Source organism: Conger conger, chromosome 1, assembly GCF_963514075.1.
Source record: "Conger conger chromosome 1, fConCon1.1, whole genome shotgun sequence".
Lineage (NCBI taxonomy): Eukaryota > Metazoa > Chordata > Actinopteri > Anguilliformes > Congridae > Conger > Conger conger.
Window position 1 is genome coordinate 50,414,281 of NC_083760.1, and position 16,908 is coordinate 50,431,188.

Genomic DNA, 16,908 nt, shown 5'->3' on the forward strand with positions numbered 1-16,908 from the left:
CTACTTCCAGGCCGCAACATAAAGTGAGAACGCACAATGCGAAGAAGAGTGGTGGCAGTCGGCGCTGGGGCCAGCAGGCTTTGGTCCGGACCCTGGGGAAACGCTGCTGATTACGCCAGCCTGGAGTCCAGTCGCTGTTCAGATTCTTTGTGCCACGTGTGGCCCGCGATGGGAGGCCTGTGATACGAGACACGGCGTGCCCTCCCGACCCCCCGGCTGTTCCTCCATACGGGGAGACGGGAGCACGCTAACGACGGGCAGCCTTCAGTCATTAGAGGCGAGAGAACGGGGGCTGCGATGGGAACTGTGTAATGGAAGTGGGGAGGGGTAGGGGTGGAAGGGTGGGGGTGGGTCCCGTGTTGTGGGGGTGGGTACCGTGATGTGGGGGTGGGGGTGGGTGATTTCCAGAAGGATGCGACGCTCAAGGACGCTAACGTCTTTGCGTTCCAGTTGGAGACTGCTGGCAGGCTGAAGAGGCGGCGGGGCGAATCGCGCACCCCTCCTTAAATCCACTCTGTCATCGTCGCCGCAGGTCTGCCACGCTCCTCTCGCGGAGGAAGAGCGATAATTATAACAGTCTGGCACTTCCTTGCGCCGCGCCGCGTGGCAGAAGACGGGGGCCACTGCAAAGCGCCTCCGATCCACATTGTCTCCTGTCACATCATCGTGACAAACACACACACACACACACACTCGCGGAGGGACAGGGAGTAAACACTCAAGATTCTAAAAATGTCTGCCTGTTATGCAAATTGGACCGCCGCTCTCTTGGCCTATAAATAGGCGCTTGGTTTGTGATGCTGGCAGCAACGTTGCCGACACCACGTTATGTGTCGCTCTATAATCCCACCGACCCTCCGGTTTCCCACCTCATTTGTTACATCTGCCATACGGCAACTTCGAATCACCACACGGAAGGTTGGAAGGAATAATTTGTCTACTATAAAGTTTTAAAAAGGGTTCAGTTCTCAGGCTTGGCTTGTGTAAGATCTTTTTTCCGTGTTTTTCCAGTTTGGAATGCTCAATCGGTCATAATTGTCAGCCCACCCCACCACTGTGGCATCCTTTTCTTTTTATATGGGGTAACAACCACTGCTACACGTTTTCCCACATGACCAGGCAGCCAGTCCACCAGAGGGGGCACTGTTGAGCTCTGAGACATAATTTACCTTCACCAAATGTATGATTGGCATCACAGTCCAACAACCACCGCTTAGAAATGGTTGCTAAGTGGACTTCCGCGGACATCCAGCTCTGATTCCGTCTAACGTTATTGAAGAAAAACACTTTAGCGAGATGTTACAAAGGTTCTGTTGTAGGTGGTTAAAATGTGTTTTTGGGGTACTTGAAGACTTGTTATCCTGAATTTCTGTAGAGGGGATGTGTTGTTTTATTCCATTCCCCAAGCCGGAGACAAACTGTGAACTATCTGTTGAGGATAAGTCTTTCAGGACGACCACAATCGCAGTTTAACATCGATACGTGACGTTAGATGCAGCACATTTGCTCAAAGGTACGATATGTTATCTGTTATTAATAGGCAGAATAGCCTACGTCTAGTCTATTAGCTGGGTTTAGCAAAATAATGAAATCACATCAAGTTAATTTGTGAAATGCACAGTTACCAATACAGCAGACGGACAGTTGGCAATGAAACGTTAGCCGGCAAGTGTGTATGCAGAGAGAACCTAGCTACTTTAGTAAGAACTACGAAAAAGAAAGTGTAAATAGGACTGGTGAAATAGCTAGCTAGATGCTAGAAGGTTAAGCTGTGCAGTTTCAATATCCTAAAATGGTTAGACTATCATTAGCTAGCTAGGTCTGTAATGTTGCTCTGACATCTATATAATAACATAGGTTCAATGTTGCTTACTGACAACAGTTCAGATGAACAATTACAACAGCCCTTTCTCTAGCTCCTAGCTAACTAAAATCTACAACAACCCAAGATAAAACTACAGTTATCATGAGTTTTCAGGGGAAACGAGCAAAGGCAAGCTGCCCCTTCTCTTCACTCTAAGTGGATTTGTGAAGTTTTTGTGCCACCATTTGTCTGGTTCTTCCTCCACAAGTGGGGCATTTTGGTTGCATTATTATTCATCAATTAGGCAGAGACTCTTGTCCTGAGGAAGGAGCATCAGTGCATGTATGATGCATGGTGCATTTGTCGAGCTGCAGGAACAAGGGCATGAGTAAAGAATAGGCAATGTACTCGGCAACAGTGAAGCATTACCATAAGAATGGTAGTGACCAGCAGCAGTCCATACACAACAGTATACAATTCTTAATTGATTTCATCAGTTATCCAAATTAGATTGTGGCAAGTTCAAGAAAAATAATGGCGATTCTAGAAGCTACTGTTTGGGTGTCAGATAAATGTCAAGGGCTGCAAATACTGCCACACCAGGTGAATCTTTTCAGTGAGGCCAGTCTAGACGGCCGTGGAGTAGCATCGATTCTCCCGAGTGAAGACTCTGATGGACCTGCCTTCCCTCTAATTGTGCAGGATCTTTGATTCCTCCAGCACTTTACCCGCCCCCCACCACCACATAAGTGGGACAGGAAGGATTCTGTTTGGTGGCTTCACTGCATGGTGCACCCCATTTGGGGGGGAGGGTTAGAGGAAGAAAAAAAAGTAGGTCATTGTGACTCCCACTCAGACAGTGTTCAGTTTCTTAAACTAAGCTCTTCTCTGGAGAGAATTTTAAATGAGCTGTATGGAATTAGTGTTACCAGTAGATGGTAGAAGAGAGGGTTTTACACAGGCATTTTTTGAATGTCATTTTCACCTCCCTGCTTCTCTTAAAAATGCATCAGTTTGTACTGGAAGGTTTAAAGATTCATACTCGCTCTGCCTTTCTGGCTGAACCCGGATTCAGACGGAACATTTTTGCCGCATTTGCAGGTCAAGGCAGGAATGCAGCCTCTCCTTTTGGCAAAATTAGAAGTCATATTTATCAGTGCAGAAAAGGAGGCAGCTGCTCCCCTCTGTGTGCTTTGAGGCAGCAGCGTGACAAAAACGCAGATCTGCGTTTTGCAGTGACAATGACTGTGGTTCTGTGCTGCATTCTGGTTCAGATCTCTGCTGCAGTCTGGTCTGTGCTGCAGTCAGTCTGGTTCGGGTCTGTGCTGCAGTCTCTGTCTGGTTCGGGTCTGTGCTGCAGTCTCTGTCTGGTTCAGGTCTGTACTGCAGTCTGTCTGGTTCAGGTCTGTACTGCAGTCAGTCTGGTTCGGGTCTGTGCTGCAGTCTCTGTCTGGCTCGGGTCTGTGTTGCTGTGTGGATCTGCTGCAGTCTCGCTGAGGTCTATGGTGCAGTCAGTCTTTCAGGTGTGTGCTGCAGTCTCAGTCTGGTTCAGGTGTGTGCTGCAGTCAGTCTGGTTCAGGTGTGTGCTGCAGTCTCAGTCTGGTTCAGGTCTGTGCTGCAGTCTGTATGAAATGTGGTTCAGGGATAGGGAGGAAGGCAGAAGTCAGGGCCGCTGTAATGCGCCATCATGAGGAAGTTGGTCTGAGCTCCAGGGAGAGGGAAGATGACTCAGGAATTCTGCTATTGACAGCCTCTGAGCTCTTCAGTGGGGAATAACCCTTTTTCCAGCCCGGCGCAGTGCCTCTGCCTCCACCGCGATGATGAACTGCTTACATGATGGGATGCTCCTGTGGGGGCGGTATTCATTAGCCTGAGTTACAGACTGTGGCTATTGACTTCCCTCCCTCCCACCCCGGGCAGGAGGAGCGGGGCGGGGGTGGCTGTTGACTCTGCAGGGATTACGGAGGTAAATCTGAGATGCGGCTAATCCGTCACAGCACAAAAAGGGGGAAGCGGAGCGATTTGCACGGCAGACTGGCAAAAGGTGACGGAAGGGAAAACTTCTGAAGGAGACATGCCGGTGGCATTTTAAAGGAGACGTTTGCTTCTGCTACAAACTTGCAAATAAGAGAACTACCAGTTCTCACGACTGCGTGCTCCCCCGGGATCACCGCCACAGTTAAAGCGCGCTTTTAATTTTCTGTACAAGCTGTAGTGCAAGCGCAACCTTAATCCTTTTATTTTCATGAAAACAAAATAAGTAATAAATAACCCCCTTGCACAGTTATGTCCCAGATGCCATTTCTTTTCATGAAAGTAACAAGCTTGCAAGGTTATCAGTTGACTCTTATTTAAGTGTCAAGATCGTGAAAGTAATTCATTCAAAGCAAAAAAATAATATCCAAAACAACAAGTAAAGGTCACAGTCACCCTTTGCAATTTGGTTGTTGAATTAGCAGACCCTCTGAAGCAGAGATGCAAACGACCATTTTACAAGCGGCCATCATATTGCCGTGAAAAAGCCTTCACTGGTTGGCAGATCCTGTGTGTGAAAGAGCCAAACTCCCAGACTGTCAGTCGCAGCCCTGTAAAATTCAGTTTTGGGGACTATTCAAAGCCGCCTGTTTTTTTCCTCCAGCAGTAGCTCTTTGCCCTTAGACTTTCAGCTCCACTGCAAAAAGCTGTGTTTGTGTGGATCCTCTGCAGGGAGAGACTGTGTTTGTGTGGAACCTCTGCAGGGAGAGACTGTTTGTGTGGAACCTCTGCAGGGAGAGACTGTGTTTGTGTGGATCCTCTGCAGGGAGAGACTGTGTTTGTGTGGAAGCTCTGCAGGGAGAGACTGTGTTTGTGTGGAAGCTCTGCAGGGAGATATTATGTTTGTTTGGAACCTCTGCAGGGAGAGACTGTTTGTGTGGATCCTCTGCAGGGAGAGACTGTGTTTGTGTGGATCCTCTGCAGGGAGAGACTGTGTTTGTGTGGATCCTCTTCAGGGAGAGACTGTGTTTGTGTGGAACCTCTGCAGGGAGATATTATGTTTGTGTGGAACCTCTGCAGTGAGAGACTGTGTTTGTGTGGAACCTCTGCAGGGAGATATTGTGTTTGTGTGGAACCTCTGCAGTGAGAGACTGGGTTTGTGTGAAACCTCTGCAGGGAGAGATTGTGTTTGTGTGGAATCTCTGCAGTGAGAATAAGATTATTTGGAGCCTGGATGTACAGATTGTTACCATTTAGGCATTTCTGCCCACTCTTCTTGGTGGTGCAGGTTTATTAAATACCATGCCGTGAGCACAGCAAATGGCTGGTCCTGGCTGCTGCATTGAACCCCCACTGCTTTGGTAATTAATGTGCCCAAAGATCATCCACATCTCTATCTCTGGGTCTCACGTCTGCCTAAGGGCGTGAGGCTGCTTGTTTTTCCTGTTGCTGGGCAGTGCTTCCTCATGGGCCCTTCCCTCCATCCTTCTGCCTGTCCAAGTTCCTTTCTGCACCCTCCCAAATTGACAGAGGATGTCACGGCAATAGAAGGGATGGGCGGACAGTGACAAGTGGTCATTCCAGATTCCTGGTAAAAGTTGTTAAACATTTAGATGGACATAAATTAAGTCCCAAGTATGAAATGTTGAATTATCCCATCTTGAAAGTAATTGAAGGCCTCCCAGTTTAACACATTAATGTGATGTTTTCCATCATTTTAGCCATGATCCAGCTGAAGCCTTTAAAGGGATAGTGCATTCCAAATTTGATTTTATTTCACTTACCCCCAAAAGTGGTATGTAGGAATGTTGTGATGGGATCTTCGCATCACTATGCTAGCTGTACTGTATTGGACCAATGCTAACAATTAGCGTATTGCCATTGGGTAGCCTGTCCCCCCAGCTAGCCTTCTTTAAAATAACTGCCTAAATCCACTCAACTGTAGTATAAATTTTACCATGCTGCAATGATGTATGGAGAAGTCAACAGTTGTCCAAAATATTGTTCTTCCACGGCAGATCAACTTCCCTGTGGCGTAGAATGCTGTCTATGCTGCACCTTGCTGCATCCTTACTACGAACAAACTAACATTATCTAACTTCCATCTCTTCTTCTTTGGTTTGTATTGGTGGATACTTCCGTCTCGCAATGTTTGTGCGGAGTGATTACAAGAAAGAGAGAAAGAGTTACCAGTTCTGATTACAGGATGTTGACAAATTAAAAAGAAGTCGAATAGTCCGTCATCATTGCAATGGGAAATGTGTAGTTGGCTAAATCTTTGATTTTTAAAATGTAATAATGTGTACATATTGCTCTAGTTACTGTATATAAGAGCAGTGCATGTGCAGACCCTTTCCTTGCAGAGGTTCAGATTGTGGTACTCATTGTTTACATACTTACACTATCTTGTATATTAAAAACAAGAACAGAAACTGGCTGTCCTCTTCTTTTTTTTCTTTTTTTTGTTTCCTCTCAATTTGAAATCCCTGCAGATATGTCCATATATCCATATTTTATACTGCATCTACATTCTCTTAAAACAGTCTTATAAATTATTGGCTGAAAGTGGTGTCGAATAAAAATATGGTATTTGGTTAAATAAATTTGAAACGAATTTGTTTACATAACTCCTTCACATTAACGCATGCACAGACATGTAGCCGACAAGACATTCCTTGCAAACAAAAAGATATTGAAAGCAGCCAGAAAAGGGCAAAAGTATTGCGTACAGATATTCGGCTATGTAGTAGTAGGCTGCACTTGTAGGTCTGGGGGTAATTTTTAGTTTTTATTCTGCCTCCAGTGTATCCTATAAAGTGTCTTCCTTTTTGTGGTTATGGAAGTGGCCACCCAAAGGCATGTTGCAGTTTTTCTATTGACTGGACAGACACCTGTTGCTGAAAAGAGCTACACAGTGAAATCCTGTACACAGGGTGACTGTTGAGCACCAGCAGGATTTGACTGTAGGAGGTGCTGGCTTACTGCAGTGAATCTCGTGGTGGACAGAATGGCCAGGGGGCATCTGTTCCACTTGTCAACTGACCACAGATAAAGTTATTGTGCCGATACACTAAAGTTTTGTGCCTGCTGTTGTGCCCTCTGTTGAAGAAACCTGAACTAGTGTCACAGCCTTGGGACACTGACTGAAGCTTTTCCTCCACAACCAGGCTCTCTTCTGAACCCCTCCATGTCTGGAGCACGACGTCATGTTCCCTCCATGTCTGGAGCACGAGTCACTTTCACACGCATCAGCTGGAACGTGCTGCCAAATGCATGAAGATTGTGCTGCTTATTTTTAGCCCAGCGCTAATAACTCCAGCGTCCTTGCGACGGTGACGCCGGCTAGCATCGACGGCTTCATTGTCGCCTTTCTCGTTTGCGTTGTCGCGGTTGTTACCGCTGTGAGGCGACATCGTCGTCTTTGTCATTAATATTAGTTTTATACCGGCGCTTGAGCTGCCCTTCCCGTCCTCCCCCGAGCCTGTTTACCCACTGTGCCTTGCCAGTTCAGGAGATTGGCATTAAACCTAGACATTACCTCATCCTCCTGGGCAGACGGCCCATTACGACGCTCAACAAGCCTGCAGGAGCAAAAAACCCAATACCTGGTGATTATGTACACTGCGCTGCGGCGGTGGCCTGCGGGCGCCCAAACATCCCCCCTCCGTCCCTCCGCCAGTCTCTCTGTCCCAGCCTGTAAGGTGTGCCGCCCTGCGGAGCCTGTCTCTGTGAGGGCAGACACGAGCGAGGAGGGGTGGGTGGTTAGGAAACAGGTGGACTGCAGCTGGCACCTGCGGGATGAGGGAGGATTACTCTGTGACTCGCAGTAAGAGGAAGCTCCCTGCTCCCCATATCCGGGACTGTGGGAGCACTGCAGTTTGAGAGGCGGGTCCGAGACATTCGTTTTCCTCATCCAGAACAGACAGCTCAGAATGAAGGGAAATGCCTGCTCGCTGTAAATATGGGCTGTCAACTCTGCACTGCACATGCCTCGATACAGGAAATGCCATCTGAACACTCGGGAGCTAGCAGTACAAGTGCTCTTATTCTAGACTGTTAGTATACACAGTAGTGTCACGATAAACAGTACAGGGGTAAATACTTTGTCCCTTCGTTTGTCTTAATTTGTGACTGTATATGGCCTTGTTCCAGCATTATGTAAACGACTCAATGAATAAGGTCATGTCATTTTTTTCCCCCTTGCGCTGTAACTACTTGTCATGTCATTTTAATGATTTAATTGGAGAGTTTTCTTGAAATTGTTGCCTTACCTGTCTGAAACTTCACTGGTATTATTTCCCTACTGTATTCAGGTGTGTGTGCAGGTGTGTGAGAGTGAGTGTGCAAAGGACAGCTTTGGGACAATGCTGTAAATCTGTTTACCTTCCTTAATGTAACGTGACGATTAATTGATGAAAGGTTGTATTTTGGGAGATGGAAATGAACTAATTCCATTATCTCAAGAGATAATGCTGAAGTGGTGTTTGAGTTCATTACATTTGTAAGAAAGGTCTTATGCGCTGCTTTTTAGTGCATATTATTGGACAATGTTGCAAAAAAATCTGTTTGCTCCATTGTTGATTTTGAACTTAATACAAGACTTTAATTCATCTGATTCATTGCTGGCTTGCCTCTGGTACGTGTACCGCCTTAGTGTGAACGCTAGGTGGAGCTACCAAAAAGAACTACAAAAAACAGGAAGCTTTGCACTATTTTTGTCAGCTGCAGATAAGCTCTTGGATACAGCAGCAACGGACAAATAAAACATTCAATTATAGGAGGGATCTACTTTTGTGGTAAAGTCACTAATATGTGTATAATTGAGATGTATATTGTTAACAATAATTTAGCTGACATACTAACTCAGTGACGGTTTTGTGTTAGTTGCTATTAACTATATAAAGTAAGATTTTGCTTCGCTCTAGCATCTATCGGCTTGTTTTTCGTGCTTATGATGTGGAGATAATGAAGCCTTTCTTAATGAATGCATCTCTCTATTTATGAAAGCAGACAGCCACCCAGACTGGGGGAGGGTAGAGGTGGCGTTTGGTATTCAGCGCCTAGTGTTATCAGTCTACTGTCTGCTCTGGAAGTCACGTCGTTCTGCTCCCATGTGTGCTAAATTGTTGGCCCAGAGGTCCCAGGGTCCCTTGTGGAGAAGCGATTTAAATTGTCTGGCAGTTAGTGTGGGGGGCGGGTGCTCGATTACGCTGTGTATTCCTCATATAATGGCATGTGCCCTGTAGCCTACGCATTAGTACGTGCATATTGTGCTCAAAATTGTGCAAGATTAAAACTCTACTGTTTTGTATCCTTTAATTGACCGAAATGTAAGCGCATGATAAATATACAAATCCATAAGAAGCCTACTGCTGTCAATTAGTCTATTACAGATACTGCACCATGTTCAGAGCGAATTTAGGATTTCGACGCAGATGTCCTGGCAGCTATCTTGCCTGCCCCGGTGCATTTTTTATTATTTTTTTAAACTATGTTATTTATAGACTGTAGACGGCTCGGGCAGGAGGGGTCCGACTCATGTGCTGAAGAGCTGCTAGACTACGGGGTCACCTCAAGGTTAGCTTCTTCAATGGCTGCCTTGATTGGTCGTGGCTGGCACTAATGAGTGTGTGTAATTCTACCCGCCCCCACCCCCACCGGCGAAAAACACCCCCTATTTCATCGCCATTGTCACCACCAGTCTCTTCTTCGAGTCTGCTCCGAACACCCCCATGTCTGGCCTGAACCGCTGCCTTTTTTGGGGGGGAGGGGGTGGTGTGTAGCTAAGCCTGCCCACATGATCACGTAACAGCGAACCATTCTTTTGAATGAAGTCGAGAGGAAGGGTTGGAGAAAGACTAGACGACAATATGTTGGACGCTAAATTGCCATAGCGCGGAGGTAGTCAAGTCGGTTGCGGCGAGAATGGCGTGAAATAATGCGGGGTCGGAGAGGCAGACTGACAGCGGGCTGCTAGAAAGTTGTCCTCCCGTCCTCAGGGCCGCTGCCAGTGGCTCCTCTCGGTTTCACTGTTCTTTCGATCCTCATGCAAAACCTAACGGTTCTGGGCAGCCCCATCAACTCCAACTCCAATGTCATTTGCTCTTGCAACTGCACCGGATCCCAGCCCCAGGGGATGGAGATATGTAAGTAGTTGTGGTCGAAACGGAAGCTTCTAATGCATGTGTATGGATGTTTAAATGTTTTATAACGCGAGCGGATTTACAAAAGAAATGGTTTAACTGGGAGTGCTACATTGTGTCAGCGGCAGATGGTTAGCAGTTTGTGTTCGGTGAACCCCCAGCGTCATCTAAATACAGCCATGCATTTTTCTGAATAGGGATACTGGAAAACCGGTCTGGGTTGCAGGCCGTGTATTTAGACGGCATAATATGTTGTTTTCTGAGCCGCTGTCGATTGCATTTTCAAGTGTAAAACTTTGTATTTGGGTAGGCTATAGCCCTGTTCTAATGATATTGTTATTTTGCGTTTTCGTCTACTCGAATGGTTGTGATCGCCTGAAGTAGAATCCCACTGAACTAGACAATTTCAAGTGATTGTTCGGGTTTCTTTACATCAATGTCACTGAAATAATTGCAGTGTTTTAAGATTATAGGTTACATTAACTAGCATAATTGTTTATACGAATAAAGGATAGCGTGTGGTCCGGCTTAGTTGTGGTATCAGATGTGCTCCTCCATGTCTATGAAATGTGATTCGCATGACCATAACAGAAAGTAGCCGGTTCTGGACAGTCAATGTGGAGGTAAAGAACCCGAAAAATAGTCGCCAAACTCCTGCAATGGGGCTGACTTACTACGTTTAAAAAAAATTGCGAGTCCATACGGTTTCTAAGGCAAATGTTTTCTTGAAGCTCGCGTATTTTTATAGTGATTGCCAACGTTATTGTTGGTGTTGTTTTGAAATCTAAATAGATTCGATAGAAAATCAGACTACCCCCCCCCTCCCCCCTCCTTTCCCCAGACTCTTTCATGCTATGAGACTGGACAAGATTGCCGGACTGTCTGCATAACATCGAGGACAAAGGCCCTGTAAGAATATGCTAGTGGGAGGTAAAAAGACTGGCAGGGTCTGGGGCCTTATGAAACTAGCAGTTATGATAAATGGCCAAAATGTTTGCTAATCGGAGTTGGAATTACAAAAATAGACTTTTGTTCTCGCTCACTGAGATACCGGTAGGCGCGGGCCCGTTTGCTCGCGTAATGGTGTTGTCTTTTTTTCTTTCTCGTTTTTCTGCTGCAACAAAAATGTGCATAGTCGATTGATGTGGAGAGAGTAATGTGCACCAGTTTACACAAAATGTGTCTTAACAGGTTGTCGTAAATAACTAATTAAAGAAGGAAACTTGGACCGCATCGCATTTTAGTTTCTTATTTTACATGGTTTTTCAAAACACATACAGGGCCTACACATTTATTATTATTTTCTGCACCCATGATACATTTTTTTTTTTTTTAAAGGATGAATGAAATAATGTTTTGGTGTTTCCCAGTGCATCATTTCAGATGTGGTTGTTTCTGGTGACAGGGCTACTTCACCAGTTTCCATTGAGATTTTCACAACAATGAATTTTGTACATTTTAAATCTATTTTACAGTAGTTTGGTTGAAGTTGAATCTCAGTATAAAAGGCAAACGATTTTCATGACGTATTCGGCACAGAAAGTTGCTTTATTCAGAATTGGGCTACCTGGCATAAAATTGTAACTTTCATAAAGGTGATTGTAAGACTGTAAAATACAGCGCAGTATCTTTTTTAGACTAAGCATCTTGGAGACACACTTTGTAAATTGTTGACTGCTAGGATTGTGCAGCCAGTAGCTGTTAAATTGGTTGAAGGTTAGTCTAGCACAATTTATTTTCACGAATAGTCATCCAAATTGTGTCGTTTTGTTTTGCTGTGGGGGTTGCAGTTCTGGAATGTGATTTTTGCCTCCTTACATTAACATTCATGAGACTTGTTTTCCTCTATCCCATGTGAAGGGAGTGCTGGGATCATGGGTGCAATTCTAGTTTGTAGCTTGCCTTATTGTAGTCTCAGAATTAGCTGTAAATGAGACAAGCCAATGTGCCTCTTTCTAAGGAGAAATTTAGGCCTTTATAGGCCTGGTCTCTGGGTGAATCGAGGTTGCAACCATTAAATGGAACAAGAACCACCCACCTGGCCATGTGTAGAACCATTTATGCCCTATCAATATTCATTAGTAGCAGAATTGCCCCCTTTTGTAACTCGTGATTTGAATAATCGCAGTGCTTTTAAACATTGCATTAGCGTGCAAGCAGGCAAAATTAGTAAGTAAATTGGACAAAAAAAAAAATATATTTTTAAAGACCACTGAGTTTTAATTGATTGGCATGGGGGACCATGTAGAATATTAAGACTTGAAGATAAAGCTTTCATTCTGTCATCAAAACATGGCCAATTTATTCTTGTGTGGTCAAAGTAGTAAACGGTGTCATGTGATGTCATTGCTAATCGTCTTTCAAACTATACGCTCATGACAGGAAGACTAGTATAGGTAGATGTGTGCATCCCCTTTCATTTCCTGTGGGGCCCAGGGTCGATTCAGGCCACACACGGTAGTAACCAGATACTGAATATTAAGGTTGGCAGATGTGGCTGGATTAACTGAAGCGGCCTTTTAACCAAAACACCACATATCCACTCATATCTGATCATGGTATTGTGACATCTGTCCCTTTTCCCCCACATTTGGAGTCTAGCTTTAGTCGAGCATATAGGCTAGTGTTGAGCTGCTAGATTAAATTAGCCTGGGCCGCTTCTGGTTTTATAAATGTCTCAAGAACAAATATTTTCCATAATCAATGTAGAAAAAAATTGGGGACTTAAAAACGTTGGTCTACAGTGAAGGTACATTTTGTGAAGCCATTCCAATATTTGAAGATATTTGAAAGTGTTGCGTGTGCTGCGAACAAGTAATCATTTGAGCTTTCTGTTGCTCAGTTACAATGTTATGGTTACCAATTAGGTTAAGATCTGCTAAGATTTATTTATTTTTTCTAAATATCTATGAATTTTATTTATAAATATTTTTCATAAAGTAGGCTTTCATCAAGTGTATGCTCACGTATAAAATTTATGCTCAAAACTGGTTCTTTAACTCATCACAACTCCCTGATTGAGGTGCTTAATGAATCTGTGCCTTGTACCCCAATGTTTTCCTATTCACAGCCCATAAACGCATTTCTTCGTGCCATTTGAAAATGCAAAAATGTTTTCTCAGTGCTATTGAGTCAAATGAAACTGGTGGGGATTAACTAGGCGATATGCCATTGTACACAAAGGGGTACAGTGCCTCATGTACTGTATTCATATTACAGTTTGCAGTTCATCCTGAAATTAGACTGGCTTTTACCAAATGGTAAATGGTTGGAATTTATATAGGGCCTTCATCCAAAGCACTGTACAATTGATGCTTCTCATTCGGCCATTCATACACACACTCACACACTGACGGCGATTGGCTGCCATGCAAGGCCCCGACCAGCTCGTCAGGAGCATTTGGGGGTTAAGTGTCTTGTCAGGGACGCTTCAACACACCCAGGGCGGAATCGAACCGGTAACCCTCCAACTGCCAGACGATTGCTCTTACCACCTGAGTCAACAGTCTCGCTTCCAATGAAGGAGCGGAACATGATTTGAGCCTGTGAATGAGCTAATTTTAAGATAAAAAATAAATGGGTTCCTTTGTGGCTCAGTCTAACGGCGCTCCTCTCAAAAACCGATTCGACCCTATCGCCTAGTCTTGCAGTTTGAAATCTTTGGTGTATCATTGGCTGACAGCAAGTGGGAGTTCTAGGTGAATTTTGGGGGGTTAAGTTGGCCACTTTGGCTAACACAACTGCATTAGCTCCTGAACAGCCTTCCCAAATGAAAGTGGTGACCAGCTGTCATCAGTGAGAGGTTAGTCATCTGCAATTAGGGCTAGCACTGCAGTAGTTCTGTCTGTGTGATGTACTAACACAGGAGGAGTGTAGGCGCTTCAGCTGAAGTGCTCCTTGTGTGGGTGAGGGTGCCACTGCAGTGACTTGAGAAGCTCAGCTGGGGAGGATAGAAAATAGAAAGGGGGAAAATTGATGTAAAACAAAAATGTAAATCCATCGTTTGAGGTAAAATTGTTTTTCCCATTCCCCAAAATCAGAGGTTTGGGGGCTCCCAGCAGTGAACTGTGCACTGTTCATTGCTCCCGCTGTTGTGCTTTTATGCAGTTTATTCAGACCCAAACAAAACATGAAAAAAAAAAAGCGAAGGTCTCGAATCTAAAAGCGCTTTTTTAATCTTTTGTTTTCTTATTTTTCCGTAATTAGTTTCAAAGGGAATATCTGTGTGGGTGGAGCCGCATCCAAGGGTTGAGTCGTTTCCCCAGCAAAACCTGCGAACAGGGTTGCAGTTGAGCGTTCATGGGAGGGCAATGGTGCTGAGACCAGACGCCCACGTTGGGGGGTCTGACTGTGGGGGAAAGGTCAACTCCGGTTGTTGACGTCCTCGAACCCTCGACACCCCAGCTGAGACGCACACTGGAGGGCCCGGGGGAGCTAGAGTCAGCCAGCCTTGACATTGGGCATAGATCCCCTTTGTGTCTGTATCCACCCCACCCCCACAAATCATCCCTCACACCGCCTGTGGGACCGGCGGACCAGATTTCGTCGTCCCAGTGCGTCAGGAATGGCCCCTCAATCAGACGTCTGTTGGGGGAGGAGGGTGGGGGTTGTCTCTGTCTGCGTTCTATTTACTCACGCTGTTTGGCATGTTGGGATTCCCAAATGAATGCCTCTCACAGTCTGGTCTCATCATGAACCGTGCCCCTAGTCCACTACAGTTGCCTTGTGTGCGCTTGGAATTTAAGTAGATTTGACAAATATCTGCTTGATTATTTGCTTGGCAGTAGATTTCAACACAAAATTGTGAAAAACGCAAAAGACTTGTATGGGAATATTGAATAGATGTATGTCCTCATACTTAAGTATACTATGTAGGGTTGACTGTATTTGTGAAGGTAGTACACCGGTCTGCATGTGTATTGTAAATTTATTGCTTTTTGCATAAAGAACCTAGTGACTGCCAGGAAAGTTAGTTGCAGATTACTGTCAGGATATCCTTTTGTAAGGGTTTCCATTTGTTCCCATTTTACCACCTACCCACTCTTCTCCCAAATGGTCTCCATAATACCCCCTCTTACACTCCCGGGCTGAATTCATTCCCACTACCTATTTCCATCATGAGCTTGTTCGGGGTGCCTGGTGATTACAGGAAATTGGGAAGGGATACCAGGGGCGAACAAGGGAGATAAGAGACTCCTTAGATCTCCGAAGATTGCGTTCTCCACTCAAAATAATTATACCAATACTATGATTTTAGATTTTAACACAATTACAGGCGGCAATAGCAGTCGGTACTTTGGGTGGAGACTTTTGCCCTCATTAGCATTCCAGACGGGAGGATCTGGTTGTCTGACGTGTGGCAGTCCACCTTGGGTCTCGTTTCCCCAGCTGATCCTAATGAGTGGGATAGGCCCAGCTTATTGTCTGAGGGGGCAGAGCTGCAGACTGGAAGCTCTTGTCCCTTTTGTCCCGTCCTCTTTATGGAAATTGAGGACTTCTGGATGTCGGCACTGTTTATCCACAGACATGTACTTGCTGTGTTAGCAGGATGCTTGTTTTCGGAACTGCAGTAAGTAACCAAGCATTAAGGATGCTTTAGAAAGTCTCACTGTCTGGAGTTGTCTATCCAGCGAACGTGAAATGTTCTCCCAATGTTTTGGGAATGTTTGGTTAATGTTGTAACATTGCCACTACATGGCAGCAACATTGTGAGATCATTTTGTGTTCGCTGGGTAGTAACATTTATGTTTCCTATATGTGGGTTGTTTAATTTGAGAATCTGCACACGCAAAATATATGCATCCATGCCACAAAAACTCTGGCTGTTATGGTTTATTTCATTTGAAATGTCCTGAGGTTAGCTATAGCTTTCCCTGTTAAGAAAAAGCATGTTGGAGAGTACAATTCCACATTTTTCTATCCTTTTGGATTCATCACGACCTTGGTAGCAGCATGAAAAGATGTGGACAATTCGCTGGCACCAGTGAATACTTGAGAGAAATTACGAGGAGGTTCAAACAGGATGCATTCAGTCACAGCCCGGTTCCAAAGGAAAGGGGATTAGGATCAAACAGGCTGCAGGCTTTTATAAACCTGGCTACAGGACTTCAGACTTCTGTATGTTGCTGAGATGCATGTGAAATTGAATATAATGTCTGTAGTGCAGTGGCCATCCAATAGCTTGGATCAAATATGAATGCTGGAAGTGCCCTCTGTGGCTACAAGTGCTGTGGGTGACACACGTCACCCTAGTGTCCATCCCAAACATCTGGCAAGGAAAGATACGGTATCTGGGTTAGGGTCGTTTATCTCAGCTTGAGCTGCCTTCCAACTGAGCAGTTCTACCAAGTGATGTGATCGATCATTTGTGGAGTTGGATTGTCAGCTTCCATTGGAGGCCCACCTACCCAATATCGTCATTCGTTGGGTGAAGTAATTGACCGAAATAGCAGATTTTTCTTGCATCACTGTGTCAAGCTGGTTAAGCTTATAGTATCTTAGTTATGAGCCTGACGAGGAAGGCGAGCTTAGAGATCACTTCGGTTTGCAGGAAACCTACATCTGAGTAGCCTGTTAAATGAGAAAGCTGGCCTGGGAGGGGGTTGGGAGCATGGTCCCCTGGAGAAAACATTGTGCAAGGGGGATCAATTTGGTTGCCTGTGGCACCTTCTGATTGCTTTATTCTCTCTATATTGAATGTAAATTCTAAGGTTTGCGGAATGTGACTGCCCCCTCATGTCAAGGGTATCTACACTCATTTAACAATGGAAAAATGAACAGGCCTGCATTCACTAAAATCACATTAAGTCCAAATATCATTTTTGAACCGTGATGCAAAAAGCACTCTTTTGAAATGGGCATATTTTCTATGTTCTCTGAGTTTTTTTCCTGAAAGAGGACTGTGTCCTGATTGTACCAACCTCTCCCTTCCTTTTTGACGACATGATCTTTAATTTAAGTGTATAAACAAAAAATGCCAGTGTGAAA

At 44.9% G+C, this 16,908-nt stretch overlaps 1 protein-coding gene across 4 annotated transcripts in view; it reads left to right on the forward strand.

Annotated features, from left to right (window-relative positions):
* ldlrad4b (low density lipoprotein receptor class A domain containing 4b) overlaps window positions 1-16,908 on the forward strand; it is a 59,348-nt gene that overhangs the window by 17,302 nt on the left and 25,138 nt on the right. Inside the window, exon 1 of one of the 4 annotated variants that reach the window (XM_061227296.1) lies at window positions 8,513-8,574. The exons of 2 other annotated variants lie outside the window; for them this stretch is intronic. Coding sequence is in view for 1 of the 2 variants with exons in the window: in XM_061227277.1 (XP_061083261.1) it covers window positions 9,825-9,924 (100 nt within the window). In the remaining variant the exon portion in view is untranslated. Of the gene's footprint in view, window positions 1-8,512; window positions 8,575-9,625; window positions 9,925-16,908 lie in introns of those variants that run through there. One more of the 4 variants, XM_061227277.1, reaches the window with a different exon arrangement.